The following is an 18,565-nucleotide window of genomic DNA, read 5'->3' on the forward strand; positions in this document are numbered from 1 at the left end:
TTCCTTTTCATTGTAATAAATTTCTTTTTCAATAACTACTTCTACTTCTTGAGATCACCACCACCACCACCAGCACCACCACACACCAACAGAGTTAAATTTAGCTATTGAATTAGTTTCTGAAAATTCCTGAGATATAGGAGTAGAGATAGGGGTGGAAGAGTAAAATAGAAAATCTCTTATGATACCAGACTTTTTTTTTAACCAAATAAGACTTGTCTTTTTCTTTTCCAAAAGAATAAGAACTGTCTGTTGTGAATGCCAAGGGTGACATAGACACCTAATGGAAAGCTTCTCTTATCTTTACATTCCAGTAATCTCTGAATATTGTTCAACATAATTGCTAACATTAAAATTATGGTAGTCATGGGATACTGTTTAAAAACCATACTCATTTTCTAATTGATGTGAAGTAGGTCACTATTATTTAATATAAACATTTTATATTAAGGCTGAGCTTTTTTTCCCCCTCCTATTTTCAATTGTTAATCCCTAAAATCTTGATAAGTAGAATATTTCTCAGGCACGATGAGTGATTTTCCATTGCTGAATATGTTTTCCGATGTTCTCAAACAGTCATGAGCCTTCAGTGACTAAAGGCTTTGGTGACTTCTGTCACCAGAAAGCACTGAGCTCTGGGATAGATGGTTCATTAGTTTCTAGTTGGTGTGTACTTGTTTGGATTGGTAACTGTCATCATCCATGAATACTAGTATCACTGAACTGCTTTAGTGATTATTTTAGTGGGTATAATATGCAGCTACTAATAATTATGATCATTGTATTATACTTATTTTTAAGTATCAACAGTCTAAAATAGAGGTTCCATTCTCCTGCTACTCCAATGTTGCTTTAATATGATATCTAATTTCCTAAGTGGATTTCAGCTCTTTTGCTGCTGTCATTATAGCAAGTCCCAATAATAAGCAACGGTTAGACAGGGAGATACGTTTAGCTCAGGAGGAGGATGAAGGCATTTGTACTGCTTTCTAAATGTGCATTCTGCTCTAAATTCATAAATGTACTCACCAATGGTATGACTTTCTGAGAGTTCTACTGCAATAGATTAAAAGGTACTTGAAAATTTTTTACCCAAGTAGGAAATAAAATTTTGATAGGTTTCCTTGGCTTCCAGGTGTAGGCTTTGACTTCCTATAGCCAGCACGGTAAAGGTAAAAGGCTCTCATGAACTCACTACTCCCATTTCCTCCCTTATATCCTATGCTCCAAGCACTGATTGTCAGGAATTTGCATTCCTGAAATTGCCAGTTTCTCATTTCCTATACTTTACTTATAATGTTCCTTCTGCTTAGTATGCATGATTATCCTTGGTGCCACCAAAACATTTCAATTCTTAGTCCTTAATGACAAACATAATTTTTTGTTAAAATTAGATTTTTCCTTCCTATCTCTAAATTTAAACTCAGATGGTTTTGTTTTGTTTTTTTAAATTCTCAGAACTGACATTCAGTAATAGCCGACATTCAATAAATGATGAAATCTGCCTCTGGATAATTTCATTTATTTGAAATTGAGCTTAAGAGGCAGCTCTTTGGGAAATCTTCCCTGAAGATGATCCAATGAACATTTACTAAGTACTTTTAAAGTGTGAAGGTATTGATATATGTTCATTTGTGGATGCAAAGATATATATATTCCTACAGAGAGGAATCACAGAGAACAAATGGTTATCTGAAAAAAGAGGTCAAATATCTGTCATGCAGTCACTCACTTCCTCCAGCTAATCTACATTATCCCTGCCAATTTTATATGTGTATGCGCACGCGCGCACGCACACACACACACACACACACACACACACACACACACAAATGCTATCTATTTTATGACTAAATTCCTCAACTAAATTTACCATTTCTTTCCTTTTCCCCTTCTTTCTCATGTTGAAAATGACATACTGGAACAAAGTTAGGCATTTCAATCATCATCAAGAGTACAGTTTTCAACCAAGAAATTAGTATATCTTGCCCAAAACGCTATTATCTTCATATAATATCTTCACTTGGAGTAACCAAATGAAACAACCAGAGATAATACTGAATTTCGGTAAATAAATTCTTGCAAATTCTTTTTTATTTCTAGAATACCTAGCCAGGTAAATCCAAGGCTTACATATATGGAGACTGTGGACAGGTCCCTGTCCCTAAAGAGAAGTATTTTCCCTCAAAGACACATATAAAGCATAACTTCTTGTCTACTAAGTTACATAAACAGGACAAAAATTTAATACACCTAGTATTTTTATTAATAAAATTGCTATTTATGATTGGTTATTAAGATTAGACCCAAAGTTTTTGTAATATAATTTCATAACACGGAGACTCTATAGGATATTTTAAACAAACTTTCATAAAATAAACCCTATTTTGATTACTCCAACTTGTGTTTGTTTTTCCTAACATTACTTATAGTACATAAACAATTTGTGCACTAGATTACATAATTTTATGGTTTATTTCTTTTATAATGTTTGTGATAATCTTTTATTTCCAAAAGTTCTGTCACCATCTGAAAGCATATTTCTAGATTTTCCCCTTCTTTTTTCTATCTCAAAACATGATTTTAGGTACACAGTAATCAACTCATTTAAATAATTATCATATGGGTATAATCACTATAAAATGTATGATGAAATGAATTATGCATACCTTGCGTAAATGTGCTTGCTAAAGTTCATTTGACAACTTAAAATTTTAGAAAGGCGTTTGAATATGGCATCTAAAATTGCAGAGCTCCATAAAGATTAACAAGTTTTTTTATAACTATGTCAACAGTTACACAAATTCAATTTAACAACATAAAAAGAATTTACCCCCCCCCCCATGACAGTTTAAAAAGGCCTCAAGATGTTGATTCCTGAGACTATAGTTTTCAGACTTAATGCCTTGGTTATTCAGGGTTTCAAGAGCAAAGTGTGTCAAAACTCACTAAATTTTTCAGAGCCCAATGTTCAAAGTATCAAAAGGGTCATTTAAATACTGTGCTGGGAATAAGGAAACTAGTTGATTTAATACCACAGTTTATATTTTAAAACTTACACATATTTGGCCCAAAGAGGAGATGTAAAAATTGTAATATAAGAAGTTACATAATTCTATAAGACAGGATGGGGTTTATTAAGGACAGATTCTAAAATGGGAAGATAGTTTTCTTTTCATGACAGGGTAGAATATTTGAAATGAGCTTAGTTTCACAAATTTCAAGATTATAAAGATAGAATGAGGGGGATTAGCTTTGCTGAAACTATCCAGATGTTTGTAAGAGAAAAAAACAAATCTACTCTCACTTGGAGACTTGAACATACCCCTCTCAGAAGATGATATTCAGAAAATAAAAAATATTAATGAAAATCTGAAGGGATGTATAAAGGAAAAAATCAGTAAAGCACAAAAAAAGTATCAGGAATATAACATTAGGCCATCCTAAAACAGGCTGCAGATTTAGATTAAAAAGATTACGACAACTTCATACCAATTTAAAAAGATTAGAAACGAAAAATTCCTAGAAAAAATTGACAATACCTAGAAAATATGAAAAAAACTAGAAAAAAATAAACAAAATAATGTTTAACCATAATAATGTTAAACAAAATTATCTTTAAAAAGGAAAAACATTGGGCTTCCCTGGTGGCGCAGTGGTTGAGAGTCTGCCTGCCGATGCAGGGGACGTGGGTTCGTGCCCTGGTCCGGGAAGACCCCACATGCCGCAGAGCGGCTGGGCCCGTGAGCCATGCCCGCTGAGCCTGCAAGTCCAGAGCCAGTGCTCTGCAACGGGAGAGGCCACAACAGTGAGAGGCTCGCGTACCGCAAAAAAAAAAAGGAAAACATTATTCTTAAAGAGAATAGAAAAAGAAAGTTTTCCTATTGGTTTAACAGAGTAAGCTTAATTTTCACTTTAAGTTATCAAGAAGACTTCTGGTCAAGACAGAGCAACACTGTCTTGACTGTGCTGATTCACTGCCTAGTCTCCCCTCCGCCCCCACTCTTCACTGGTTTCTGTGTCCTTCCCTTCAATAGAAAAGAGGAAGAGAAAAAATTCTGGCAGGCAGCAGGGCCTTTTCAGCAGCTTCTGTGGACTCATAGATTTCCATGTCTTTGTGTAAGAGATCACGATTTCCCAGGGGTAGTATTCCTCCTTGCACACATCTACCTTGTGCAAGTATCAATGAACAAGAATAGTCTTTAAGGGCCTAACAGAGGGCTGAGAAGAGCTGGAAGCTGAAGTCCATCTTCTATCTGACAGCAAGTCCCAATTCCTGAGCTGGTCAGTCAAGACACTTCCGGCCAACTTGAGGCTCCAGCCACATGGGCAAATCAAGGGCTTTGAACATAACAGATAATCAAGCCTCCCCTCCTCTTTGGCCTCAGTGTGGACTGATGCATTTCACACTCCTTGAGAGAAATCTGGTTCCCAGAAGTTTGCAGACCTCTGTGCTTGATTACTGTACATCTGCCCAATCTCCTTCCCCTGTCCCTGGCTTGGAGTATCTCAGGGTATTATCCTTCACCCCCATCTTGGTGGGCTTCATGTGAGTGTCTTCTCTTCCCTGCTGACTTGCTGACAGCCATAATGTATGCAAAGATAGGGAAACTCCACAACATCCCAACCCACACCCCAGTGTCCCTTAGTAGACACTCTTTTCCTGGGGTGGATAAATATATATGTACTCTTGCTCTCTCGTTTGTGCTGCAGACATTTTGGAGAACATGAGACTAGAAAGGAAATGAGACTGTAGGGGTAAGGGAGCCTATCCAGTAGGAGGGAGGGAAAAATGGGACTGGATATTTGGGTTACTAGAAGGCTACAGCAGGAACCATGTGGGAGGGAGGGGGATGAGTAGATTGAGGAAGCCACTCTGTGGGCATTTGTGTGCTCCCTGGTGGAGTATCCTCAATCCTCTCTGAGCCCAAAGACCTCTGATAATTATCCTATTTCATACGTAAAAAATGGGGCCAACACATTTGAAAAGACAATTTGAGAGAAAACTAGGGACACCTTAGTAAAGCAGGGCAAACCATCGGAATGCACAAGGATCTCAATCTCCACCTGAGAGAAGGTGACCCAGTCTGAGACAGACAGGGAACACTGACTCTTAAAACTTTCTCTCACCAAAAACAAAAGGCCCCAGTGTCTTTCTCATGGGGATGTTTAGGTCTTTCTCTCACATGAAGGTCCTTTTCTCATATGGAAAATGAGTTTTCTACGCTCTGAGAACTGTCATTTTTCTCTCTTTCTCTCTGAAGTAGCAGTTTCCACACTCTCAATCAGGAATGCAATCTTTTTCTCAAACACAGTAATGCCCGCCCCTGTCCACACACCCAGCGACAGACACACAGAGGAATGGAGACTGAAAGCAACAAAGACACAGAAACACACACATACAAACACAAATAGAAATACTGACTCATAGACACAGGCCAATATACACAGATGGGGGTCTCTATACTCTCACTATTGATCTTCATTGTATTACTCTGTTTTAGTTTGCTACCCTGTTTTAACACACCCTGAAATCATCCTATTTATCTTTTCAATTGTTCATTCTCATTATGCTCCATGTAGGCAGGGACTGGTCAGATAAGCCCACTGCTGTAGCTCCAGTTCATAGCAAGGGACCTGGCACAAATCAGAGATTCAGTAAACATTTGGATCAGTAATTAAAATTATCCTCCCACATCTAATCACCTGCATAAAGCATTCACCTTCTCCCTGAATTAAGCTCAGCATGTTTGTAGTATATCCCTTTGGGCAAGCAGCCCCTGATGCCCCAGGCCAGGGCCCCTTCCCCATCTGTACCCTCTCTATTCACACCAGTCCCAGCACCTATCTTGTTGCTGGCCTATGAGTGTGGTTCTTCCCACCAACATATGAAGATAAGCGGAAAAACAGGCAACTGAGAGAACTCCAGGGCTTTTAATAAACAGAATCCAGAGCCTGCCCCGACCTGGTATGTAGTCAAAAATCAGGCTGCACTCAAGGAGTTTAAGTCCATCCTGCAATGTGGGTGAGGCCAGAGAGCTGGGGAAGAGGAAGAGAGGGATTAGCCCAGGGTAGGCTGGATATGGGGATAATGTACAAAACTTCATCCATAAGATAAACTCCTTGCTCCTCCCCATGTCCCATCCCCTCCATGAATAGCGGAGCACAGAAACAGAGACAGATAGACCAGAGACCCTCGCTCCTGCCATACCTACAGTCCAGGGACACCATAGCCTGAGTTGGAGTCTGACCTAATCTAGGATCCTTCCCCATGTTGCTGTCTCCCAGGAAGCCATGGTAAGCCTGTATCTCCAGCAGGCTGTGGGTTGTTGGCCTTGGGGAGACAAGGTATGAGCAGTGAGTAAGATTCATCTCCCAGCTTTTCTCTCTGCCTCCCTGCCCAACTGTTCCATCTTTCATTCACCTTGGAGGACACACATTCATCTCTCCCCATGGTGTCCCGAATGTTCTGCTCCTGGGGCTGGGTCAGCTGCTGGGGCTTATCCTTAGGAAGATCCAACTCTTGTGGCACCTCTGCCTCAGCCTCATGGAAAAGCAGCTTACCCTGAAGGGTGTATAGCAGGTGGAGGAAGGTCTGGTGCCTGGAAGGAGGAGGTGGGTGTGAAGACAGGGAACCTGAGCTGAACCACCCTGGGTCTGTAGCCCATGTTCCCGGCCTCACCTCTGCAGCTTGTACTGCTCCTGCCCTGCCTGCTGCTTCAGGGTTCCAAGTTCCTGATATAGCTGTTCAAGCTCCTGCTGAGTTCCTGTCTGACGCTCCCTCACCTCTGAAGAAACCACTGCCAGATGCTGCAGACGCTTCTCCTACCAGGAGTGAGAATGTAGACACGGTTCCTCAGATGCTGACGTCTTAGAGCCATTTCCCCAACCCCTACAGCCTAGAACTAGCTGGGGGTTCAGACGCACAGATGGAAAGAGGGACTCTACTCACTTTAGGCAGGACCAGGGGCTTAGAAAAAAGGAAGGGTCAGAATGTGTTGTTAAAAGGTGAGGCACTCTGGAGAAAAGGAGCACAAAGATGATGATAACACTTATTTAGTTTGCTATGTGCCAGGCACTATTTTAAGCACTTGCTGTACCAATTACTTAATCATCATAATAACTCTATAGAGTAGATGCTATTATTTTCTTCTTTCACAGATGAAGAAACAGAAGCAGAGAAAGTTAGGTGACTGCCCAAGATCATGCAGTGGTAAGTGGTGATGCTAGGATTCAATTCCATGATGGTACCCATGCTATAATGCCTCACTGGAGGAAATAGAATAAAGGTTTTCTAGGACTTGGCCCATGCAATAGCATGGTGGCGAGAAGAGGTATTTTCCTAGGTGAATGGACCTACCTGTTGTAGCTGCCACTGCTTCTGGACTATTCTGAGTTTTTCCATGGCCATTTGCTTCTGCAGGTAAGCAAAGGAGGGGAACAAGGAGAGGAGGAGTGCATTTTTATGTTTGGATTTCTTTTTTTTTTTTTTTATAGTAAGTCTTTGTTGGTTATCTATTTTAAATATAGCAGTTTGTACATGTCAATCCCAAACTCCCAATCTATCCCTGGCCCTCACCCTTCCCCCTGGTAACCATAAGTTCATTCTCTAAGTCTGTGAGTCTGTTTCTGTTTTGTAAATAAGTTCATTTGTATCATTTTTTTTTTTAGATTCCACATATAAGTGATATCATATGATATTTGTCTTTCTCTGTCTGACTGACTTCACTTAGTACGATAATCTCCAGGTCTATCCATGTTGCTGCAAATGGCATTATTTCATTCTTTTTAATGGCTGAGTAATATTGACGGATGAAAGGATAAAGAAGATGTGGTACAGGGGCTTCCCTGGTGGTGCAGTGGTTAAGAATCCGCCTGCCAATGCAGGGGACATGGGTTCAAGCCCTGGTCTGGGAAGATCTCACATGCCGGGGAGCAACCAAGCCCGTGCACCACAACTACTCTGCCTACGCTCTAGAGCCCGTGAGCCACAACTACTGAGTCAGTGTGCTGCAACTACTGAAGCCCACACGCCTAGAGCCCGGGCTCTGCAACAAGAGAAGCCACCGCAATGAGAAGCCCGCGCACCGCAACGAACAGTAGCCCCCACTCGCCACAACTAGAGAAAGCTGGCGCGAAGACACGAAGACCCAACACAGCCAAAAATAAATAAAAATAAAATAAATAAATTTATATATATATAAAAAAAGATGTGGTACATATATACAATAGAATATTACTCATCCATGTGGTTGGATTTTAAAAGACAGCCAGTGGGTCCAACCCAGCATGTTCACCCTTTTCCTCCTCCTCTCTGCCTGCCCTCTCCTCCCCTCATCCTTGGTTCACCTTGGCCTGGAGTTGTTCAAGGGCCTCCTGGAGCTTGGCCTGCTTCCTTTGGGCCTCCTCCACCTTGGGCAGTGCCTGGGTCAGGGAACTTGTGATGGCCTCCACGTGCTCTTGGTAGGTGGCCTTCAGCTCTTTCCATTGCTCTTTGACTTCAATTGCCTTCTGCCCTGAGAAGAGCCAAGAGTGAGGGAATAAGTGAGGTTGGCCCACCTGCCTGCAACACTGGGGCTTCAGTCTTCCCGTCAGCCAAACAGCTGACTTGACTGATGTCCCTCTTCCTTCTTCACTAGGGAAGCCCCTATTCCAACCCCCTGCCCACTCACGGCTCGTGTCTTCAGAGGCCAAGGGGTTCAGGTCCTGGGCAGTGCCTTCCTGAACCAAGAAATTCTGCAGGAAGTCTACTACTTGAAGCTGGCTGCAGAGGAGCTTGTCTTTCTTCCGGGAGTCCTGTTCAGAAGGAGGGTGGACGCAGGTAATATTCTTACCTCCTTGTACTATAGGCCAACAAGGTTACCTTCCAGTCTGCTCACCATTATCGCTGCCCAGTGTCTCAATAGGAGGACCCAGGAGCAGTCCCTGGCTTGTGAAAGGCTAGCTCCCATCTTGTACGCACCATCACAAACTCAGCCAGCATCTGCACGGGCAGTTCTGCCTCCTCCTGAAGACCTAGAGGCTCCAGGATGTCTGCCACCTTGGCCAGGGCCCTGAAGGGGCAAGAAAAGAGGAGAAACTGCAGACTCCTGGGGTCCTAGGTCTAGTCAATTTGTGTGCACATGCACATATGTGATTATGTGTATTAACGCTGAGTCTTGTCCTGCCTAGCACTGGCTTGAAGGGCCATCTGGGACCAGGAATGGTGTTTGTACGGAAGACACATGGAGGTAGTAAGTGCCGTGAAGAAAAATAAGCAAAGCAAGGGGAATAGGAGTGTGGGGAAGGAGCTGTGAGTTTAAATAGGGAATGTCTCACTGAATAGAAACCGTTTGAGTTTCTGAAATCAGTCATGGAAATATACAGGGAAGGGGGGAGCCCCGCCACGCAGAGGACACAAGCTTGGGGGCAGGATATCAGAGTACTTGAGGAGGAGCTAAGGACAGGGGGCTGGACCCCTGGGTCTAGGCTCTCCAGAGTTCTCCCTTGTTAGCGGCCGTAGCAGTCCATTAGGAGGCGGGGATGGGGACAAAATAATCCACTGGGAGAGTGTGTGTTGGACAGGGGTGACAGAAATTGAATGGCCCTCTCAGCATGTCTCCTAGGGATGGAAAGTCTCCTGTTAGGATGGTCGATCTGCGAAGAGACATGGAGGGTTAACAGAGATGGAACGGTCCCCTTTCAGAACACACCTCTGGGGGGTGTGCGTACGTGGTGGGGTACGGACAGTCCCTCATAGCCCTTACTCCTGGAGAGACGCAACCGTCACCTCAGGAACCTAAGACTGGGGGCTGGGATCAGGATCACTTCACGGCTTAGTCGACCCGCAACCGCTGTAAGGGGTGGAGGGGAATTACTGATTTTACTTGGGACCGCGCAAGGTCCGCCCCAGCCCGCCCCCGGCTGCCACCTGGCGAGACACACTTACTCTCGGGCAGCGGCCTCCGCCTTAGTCTCTGCCGCCTCCATCATTCCCCGGGCCGCGCTTCAGCTCAAACCTCAGTCCACTTTGGACCTGCCGCGCACCGCGCGCCGGGACAGGCGATTGGATGTCCTGTCAGTGGGCGGGAATCAAGGACCATTGGGCACTCTCATTGGCAGGCGCAGATTGGCGCGTTAGCGCGCCCCGTTGTTTGGCGCAGGCGCAGTTGTTGCTGAGCCCTGCAGGCGCGCAGAAGTTCTACGCCTGCGCAGTAACCCGTAGGCGGTGCTGAGGTTTGGAGGTGCGTCTTGAGCTCGCTCAGTGGCGCGCTGCCTAGTTCTCAGAGTGAGAGAAAAGACGTTTGCTCTGTTTAGCTTTTAGGGGCAACTCTCAGAGTTACCTTTATTAAAAAAAAGAAAGAAAAAGAAAAAAAAATCTGCCCTTGAAGGAGAACGCTGGGTCTGTCTTCCGAGACACTTGGCATCAATAACGGATAACTAATCCTGGAGACTGAGGAAACAAATAATCAGCTCAAAATGCTTACAGCCTTTCAAAGATTTTCCAGGATGCGGGTTTGGGAGAGAAAACCTAAGCACAGCCCAGCGAATTGCCTGCGTTGACCGGTTGGAGCCGAAAGTTTGTGGGAGACCAAGGCAGGTAATGACCTCCAGAGTATAGCAGAAAGGAGAGGGTTGCTCAGAGAGAGAACTCGGAGTTCTGTAGAGTTTTCTCCAGTACTCTGCTGAGTTCTGAGCATCTTGTGTTTGAGGAAACTACCCCGAAGGGGTTTTAAGGATTCCCAGAGATCACTTAGGGTCAGTAACTCCTTCCACCAGTCAGGCTAGAAAACTTCATAATCCATGGGACGTTGGTTGGCGTACACAGACAGGTTTTGTCTTAGTAATAGGGCATTAGCCCTAGACACCTCACGCCTCTAGTGCCACCTAACAAATCTTAAAAGCAAGGCCCAAGTGGATCAAACGGTTAACAAATCATTTAAGTATATGATAGATCAAAGTTAAATAATATTTATAGAAATACAAAAATGTCCAGCAACCAGTAAGGTACAGTTCACAATGTCTGGCATCCAATTAAAAACTACCAAGCTAGAAAGAGAAAAACAAATATTGTATGCCAACGCATATATATGGAACCTAAAAAAATGGTACTGATGGACCTAGAGGCAGGGCAGGATTAAGACACAGACATAGAGAACAGAGTTGAGGACACAGTGGGGGAAGGGGAAGCTGGGACAAAGTGAGAGAGTGGCATGGACATATACACACTACCAAATGTAAGATAGATAGCTAGTGGGAAGCAGCCGCATAGCACAGGGAGATCAGCTGGGTGCTTTGTGACGACCTGGAGGGGTGGGATAGGGAGGGTGGGAGGGAGACGCAAGAGGGAGGGGATATGGGGATATACGTATATGTATAGCTGATTCACTTTGTTGTACAGCAAAAACTAATACATTGTAAAGCAATTATATGCCAATGAAGATATTAAAAAAAAAAAACAAGCTTGCAAAAAAGCAGGAAAAGAAAACCCATGTTTAGGAGAAAAATCAATCACTGTTCAGAATAGAAATAGATGCTAGAATTAACAGACAAGGGTTTTAAAACAGTTATGTTCAAAAAGATAAGCAGAGGTATAATCAAAAAGATAATAAGAGGTAAGGATATGGAAAAAGTGGACTGCTCACGTTACTGGTAGGAATGTAAAATGGTGCATCTGCTTTTGGAAAACAGTTTAGCAGTTTCTCAAAATGTTAAACATATAGTGACCATATGAACCACAATTCCACTCCTGGGTATATATCCAAGAGAAATGAAAACATGCTCATAAAAACTTGTACACACATATCCATAGTGCAGCATTATTTACAAGGGCTGAAAATTAGAAACAACCCAAGTCCCTTCAGCTGGTGAATGGAAAAAACAAAAATCTACATCCGTTAAATGGGGTATTTTTCAGCAATAAAAGAGAATGAGGTAAAAATACATGCTAAAACATAGATAAGCCTTGAAAACATGCTAAGTGCCAGTTGAAAGAGAGCAGATATTGTATGATTTCATTAATGTGACATGTCCGGATTAAGCATATCTGAAGAAACAAAATAGATTAGTGGTTGCCAGGGCTGGGAGCTGGCACGGGAATGGGGGAAGGTTGCTAGTGTATGGGGAGAGACTGCAAATGGACATGAGGTTTCTTTTACTGGGTAAATAAATGAAAATGTTCTAAAATTAGACTATAGGGAAGGTGGAACAATTCTGTGCAAAACAACCACTCAATTTACACTTTAAATGGATCTTAATAAAGCTCTGAAAAAAGTTAAGCAGAAATATGAAACATGTAATAAAGACCTAAATCAAACCTGTAGAGGTGAAAACTGCAATGTGACGGATGAAATTAAATGGAATTAATAGCAGATTAAACATTGCATAATAAGAGATAAAAGAAATTGAAGACATAGTCTTAGAAACTAACACAAATAGTAGAAAACTAAAACATAAAAAGAACAAAGCAACAGTGAGCTGTGGTACAATTTCTGACAACCTGTGCTTTCCATAAAGGACCTTCTTGCTTGACTGAGTCCTTCCTGCTTGATGAGTCTACTTTTTAGAACTTTCTAAATATTCTACATATACAATACAGTGGAGCAAATAAATGACACTTTCTGAAAAGTACATTTGATTGGAGTAACAAGGATTGACTATCAATATCTTTATGTTTGAAGGTTTGGGTACCTTTGATCTATTTATCACAAATTCCCACAGAAATACTGCCTTTTGAATAAAATCCTTTTCAAATGTTTGAAATGACCTCACTTCACATCTAAATTTAAATATTTTAGGGTAAACTGAAGACCAAATCATTAAAAGAGCAAACAATAAATAGCAAATCAAAATGACATACTGCAAGTTGAACTTGAATGCAAGTTGACTTTGGACTATACATAGCACAGATTTGCCAGCTCTGGGAAATTCCCTGGAGGTCCAGTGGTTAGGACTCTGTGCTCTTCCTGCCAAGGGCCTGGGTTCAACCTCTGGTCGGGAATAAAATCCCACAGGTAGCGCGGCATGGCCCAAAACAAAAACAAACAAACAAACAAAACCCAAATTTGCCAGCTCTGTTTAACCTTCCACTTGGCTCTGATTTATAGAGATCTGACCTAGAATTCTAATGAAAATTACTATAGATAATAAAAAAGTATGATTCCAAGTTTCCTCCTCTTTCTCTGTTTTCTAATCCACAAGCCACAGCCACATGTGGCTATTTAAATTTAATTACAGTTAAATAAGATTAAAAGTTTATTTTCTAAATCACGTTAGCCACATTTCAGTGCTCAATAGCTATGTATGCCTAGTGTCTGCCATACTGGACAATGCAAATTTTGGAACATTTCCATCAATGGAAAGTTCAATTGGACAGTGATGATTCATAAACTTTTAGGTACATTGGATACATACATCCTGTAATTTATGTACAAAAAGTTTACATTAATTTCAACAAAACCAACAGGGTAAAAAACAATTCTGTAGCTTAAAAAAGTCACATTTGCAGTAAAGAGGTTGCAAGTGTATAAATTGTATGTGTTTTTAAATTTAAAGAGTTCTTGTTTGCAACTTATCAAACTCTAATGCCCTCCATAAATTATATTAAAAAATTTTGTATTGCTCAACCGATCTTCCCCTGTTGTAGAAGGTAACAGCACAACCAGGAAGGATGTAAAGCAAATTCCCTTAAGCATATAATTGATATGGGCATTATATTTTCATTTATTAAGGTGGAAACATCTATTCAGTCATTGAACAAGTGGAAAATGTTTTAAAAAGCATATGTTCCTAGAAATAGAAAATTTCCTCACTCATTTTGACGCTTTCTTTGTGTAGTGCACGTGAAACAGTTCTGAAAATAGCACTTACCTTAACACTCAGATGGAATATCAGCTGCTTTATTGGGATGCATGAAATGATTGTTGGAGCAGATTCATCTGAGATTCATAGAGCATTAAGTAAATATAAGTAATAAGATAAGACATGTGTTTGCAATTGTCTATAGAAAAAATACCTCCAGTACTTTATAAAACATTGAAAACAAAATACTGTGCTTTGGGGACTGATTTCTATTTGTACAGAAGCTCTGTTTGGTATATCCAGTTCTGCCAGCATTGCTTTAGGATTTAAAGTTGTATTTCTACATCTTCTCTGCCCTGTCGCAAGGTCATCTAAATGAGTCACGGGAAATCCAGTGAATAAAACATTATATATAAATAGGTATATATAGACATAGATACACATACATCTGTCTATATCTCTATACATATCTTCATATGTGTTTGTATATCTTACACAGTAAAAATTAACTAAAAAGTAATATTTTAAAATCGATTTAATTTTCTCCTAGTATTTTAACACCAGGCTTTTCTATAGCTTCACTGATTTTTTGCTTTCCATGTCACAGTCACTCTCAGAGTACTAAATGTAATTCTCTTCTGATATTTATTAGTTCAGAGGCTAAAGCAATAACAATGCAGGTAAATAAAACATATGTGCTAGGCCATTTTCAAAGGCTGCTTGAAAATTTTATTCATTATGATAAAACTATCAAAAATATCTCCTCTTTTCTACCTTCCTAAACATAGGAATATTTCTGTGTTTTATATCACTTTGACCATTAGTTGCTGGATGTTTTCTTCTATATTTCAACTATTCTCCAAGCAGGCCCTCCGAGAGCTTACACAATTTAGTCTGCTGATTTTTTTTTTAATTGTTTTTGGTAATAGTAACTTTTTAGGGTTTTTTTCATTCACAAAATATATGATGAAAATTTTGTTTAAAAAGTTGGTAAATAATTATTGCTTTGGTGTAGGTGTTTTAATGCATTAAGCAAATTGTATATCTGATTGGAACATCTATGCAGTAAGCTAAATATGTGGCAGACAAAACAAATAATTAATCAAAAAGTGTTGACACTCAAACTCTTTTTTTTTTTTTTTTTTTGCGGTACGTGGGCCTCTCACTGATGTGACCTCTGCCGTTGCGGAGCACAGGCTCCGGACGCGCAGGCTCAGCGGCCATGGCTCATGGGCCTAGCCGTTCCACGGCATGTGGGATCTTCCCAGACCGGGGCACGAACCCGCGTCCCCTGCATCGGCAGGCGGACTCTCAACCACTGCGCCACTAGGGAAGTCCGACACTCAAACTCTTGATGAGGAAAATACTTTTGCTTTTATCAACCAGTGAATATATGCTTTGGTTTTCCTGTGTGTGTGTGTGTGTGTGTGTGTGTGTGTGTGTGTGTTTTCAGTCTTGCTCTGGGAAAAAGAAATTCCCATCGGTTTACTTACTTTTTAAAAACAGCTTTATTGAAGTGTGAATTATGTGACAAAATTTATCAATCATAAATGTAAAATTCAATGATTTTATTATATTTACATAGAATTGTGCAGTCAGTTTTAAGACATTTTTATCACCCCTAAGAGATCCACTTTGCCTGTTTGCAGTGAATCCCTTTTTGTAGCCCCGGGCCCAGACTAACACTGATTTTTTTTCTTTGTCTCTGTAGACTAGCCTTTTCTGGACATTCCAGAAACATACAATATGTAGGTGTTTTTGCATCTGGCCTCTTTGCCTTAGCACAGTGTTTTGAGAATCATCCATGTTGTAGCATACATTGGTAATTTGTTCGTTTTTATTGATGAATATATTCCAATGTGGAGATATACCACAAACAATTTATTTGTTCACCAGTTGATGGAAATTGTACTGTTTCTGGTGATTGACATGTGAATAATGCTGCTGTGAACATTCCCAGAAAAGATTTTTGTGTGTGTGTGAACATATGTTTACATGTCTCTTGAGGAGATACCTAGTAATGAAATCACTGAATCACTTGGTAAGTTTATGTTTAACTTTTTAAGGAGGTACCAAGGTATCTTTCCAAAGTGGTGATACCATTTTATATTCTCCCCTGCAATATACGAGGGTTTCAGACTTCTCCACATCTTCACATGTTATGCTCAGTAGTTTTAATGATAACCATTCTAGTGGGTGTAAAGTAGTATCTCGTTGTAGTTTTAATGTGCATTTCCCCCAATGACTAATTATGATGGCCATCTTTTCATATGTTTATTATTCATTTATACATCTTCTTGGGTGAAATATCTATTCCAATATTTTACAGTCCTCACTTAGAAAAACAGGGTTAATTTTTTAATTAGTATTGAGTTGTAAAAGTTATTTCTATTCTATGTAAAAGTATTTTTTAATCAGATACATGATTTGCAAGTATTTTTTCCCAGCCTGTGGCTTGTCTTTCATTTTCTTAACAGTGTCTTAAATATTAAGAACACTTTGCCTAGCTGAAGTTATGGAATGTTTTTTCCATGTTTTCTTCTCAAAGCTGTATAGTTTTAATTCTTACATTTACATTTATGATTCATTTTGAGTTAATTTTGTGTACAATGTGAGATAAGAGTCTAAATTCATCTTCCTGTATATGGGCATTCAGTTGTTATAGCACTACTTGTCAAAAAATTATTCTTTTCTCATTTAATTGTCTTGGCACTTCTTGTCAAAAAATCAACTGGCTAAAAATGTATTGTGTTTCCTGGACTCTCAATTCTATTTCATTGATCAACATTCTTAGTCTTACAGCAGCACCACATTGTTTTGATTTTTGCATCTTTTTATAGTACCTTTAGAAATTGGGAAGTGTATGTCTTCCAAATACTTCTTCCTTTACAAATATGACTTGACTCTTCTGGTTTTGTTTTGTTTTTGGCCACACCACGTGGCTTGTGGGATCTTAGTTCCCCTTGACTATTCTGGATCTTTTGCATTTCCATATACATTTTAGGAATGGATGATCAATATCTATCAAAAGGCCTGCTGGGATTTTTTATGATTTGCATTGTATTAGGTTGGAAGATACGGATAATGATTTTGGTTTGTCTCTGTTTTTTTCATTTATTTTTATTTTTACCACTGTGTGTTATTACAAAGCTAGGCTGCCAATAATTTTCAGGGAATACTTGGTATATTTATTGCATAAGACAGTGAACCAGCCAAGTGTCTCCAGGAATTCTCTGGAACTGGTGAGCCCGAACTCTAGGTAAACACTTCTCTCTCCACATAACTATCTTACACACCAACTAGAGGTAGACCAGTTAGACTTTGGAAAAAATTTAACGTTCAAATCAAAGTATTTGACACAATAACCTCACCTTGTTTAAAAGAAAGCAGGCAGAAGATTAAATACTTTATTAACAGGACACAGTAATATTTTATTGACAAAGCTAGATAATTTGCTCTGACACAATTAGGTGTTTTTTCCTTCATAACTGCTCTCTCTGAACATTTCAAGAGCTGATCATCTTTGTGTTTTGAAAAAAGCGATGGCAACTTCTAAACTGATGTGCAAATTTTGAAATTTGGAAAAGAAAATGGATTAAGTCCTCCTTAAACCTGGCATCTGTGGGAATTTTGTTCTGCATGGATGAAATTCACATTTATTAATTCAAGGCACTAAGCTAGACTTAAAAAAAAATTCTTTCATTTAATTGCCACACAGAAACTCTCTGAACTAACTTATTATTCCCGATTAAGAGAAAGAAAACAGAAACTCAGGAAAGCCTAACTGAAGTAATTTTACCAAGGCCACAGAACTACTGTAGTAAGTTGCAAACCTAAATCTGAAATATGTCTGACACCAAATTAGCTCTTTCTATGTGAACTGATTGGAGTTAGACCTGAGAGATTTTCAGCAATAAAATTCAGCCTTTGTTGAAGGCCTGTTTTTCTTATGTCATCAGCATCTTATTCTCTACCTGATTCTCAGTAAATGTTTTTAAAATTGATTTGAAATTGCTTTGTTTTACATTTTTTAGAATTTTATTTTATTTATTTTAAATTTATTTATTTATTTATTTGGCTGCATTGGGTCTTCGTTGCGGTGTGTGGGCTTCTCATTGTGGTGGCTTCTCCTGTTGCGGAGCGTGGGCTCTAGGCGCACGGGCTTCAGTAGTTGTGCTGCGCAGACTCAGTAGTTGTGGCTTGCGGGCTGTAGAGTGTAGGCTTAGTAGTTGTGGCGCATGGGCTTAGTTGCTCCGCGGCATGTGGGATCTTCCCGGACCAGGGCTCGAACTTGTGTCCCCTGCTTTGGCAGATGGATTCTTAACCACTGTGCCACCAGGGAAGTCCCTGCTTTGTTATTTTGCTTTTTTTCTGTTCTACCTACATGCAATAGTAGTGCTTTACCCCCAAAATATGTGTGCCTTATATTTATGGTTTCTGAAACTTTAAAAGTTTATTTATTGGGAATTTCATTTGAGAGAGGACATATCTTAGTACAAATAGTTTTTTAGATTCTCTTCAATTATAGCATTTCAGTGACTAGCATTTTCAACATTGTACATTTTCAACAGCTGAGAGAGTCATATTTCATCAGAGGAAATTAGTTGCCCCCTGAAGATGCTGAAAATCAGGTTTATTATAGCACAATTCATGGCAAAAGGCAAAGAACATGGTCTTTATAGTAAGAGATTCAGGTTCAATTTCAGTTCAACTACCTAGTGCATTTGTGACCTTGGACAATTTAAATGAAATCATGAATTATATTTTCTCATTTATTAAATAGGGA

At 40.1% G+C, this 18,565-nt stretch overlaps 1 protein-coding gene and 1 long non-coding RNA gene across 4 annotated transcripts in view; one reads left to right on the top strand and one right to left on the bottom strand.

The window, feature by feature from the left end:
* Positions 1-6,211: 6,211 nt before the first annotated feature.
* Positions 6,212-9,972, bottom strand: ZWINT (ZW10 interacting kinetochore protein). 2 transcript variants are annotated; one of them, XM_030844006.2, is made up of 8 exons: positions 9,929-9,972; positions 8,963-9,053; positions 8,673-8,796; positions 8,350-8,516; positions 7,361-7,417; positions 6,683-6,825; positions 6,425-6,602; positions 6,212-6,334 (listed from the first exon to the last, which is right to left on the bottom strand). In XM_030844006.2, the coding sequence occupies exons 1-8, from the start codon at positions 9,970-9,972 to the stop codon at positions 6,257-6,259; spliced, it is 882 nt and encodes a 293-aa protein (XP_030699866.1). In that variant the 3' UTR covers positions 6,212-6,256. The 2 variants fall into 2 exon arrangements, with proteins under 2 accessions (XP_030699866.1, XP_060142567.1); XM_060286584.1 differs by having other exon boundaries at positions 6,257-6,334; positions 6,437-6,602; positions 9,929-9,969.
* Positions 9,973-10,230: 258 nt separating this feature from the next.
* LOC115845798 (uncharacterized) overlaps positions 10,231-18,565 on the top strand; it is a 428,126-nt gene continuing 419,791 nt past the window's right edge. For both annotated transcript variants that reach the window (XR_009559390.1, XR_004036650.2), the window contains exon 1: positions 10,231-10,579. This is a non-coding gene — a long non-coding RNA (uncharacterized lncRNA). The remainder of the gene's footprint in view (positions 10,580-18,565) is intronic.

The sequence above is a fragment of the Globicephala melas genome, chromosome 16, assembly GCF_963455315.2.
Source record: "Globicephala melas chromosome 16, mGloMel1.2, whole genome shotgun sequence".
Classification (NCBI taxonomy): Eukaryota; Metazoa; Chordata; class Mammalia; order Artiodactyla; family Delphinidae; genus Globicephala; species Globicephala melas.

Coding starts and splice junctions, on each gene's coding strand:
- ZWINT (XM_030844006.2), bottom strand. CDS start 9,972: ATGATGGAGGCGGCAGAGACTAAGGCGGAGGCCGCTGCCCGAGA. Junction 9,054..9,928: donor GCGGAGGCCGCTGCCCGAGA/GTAAGTGTGTCT, acceptor TTGCCCCTTCAG/GGCCCTGGCCAAGGTGGCAG. Junction 8,517..8,672: donor GGCCTCTGAAGACACGAGCC/GTGAGTGGGCAG, acceptor GGCTCTTCTCAG/GGCAGAAGGCAATTGAAGTC.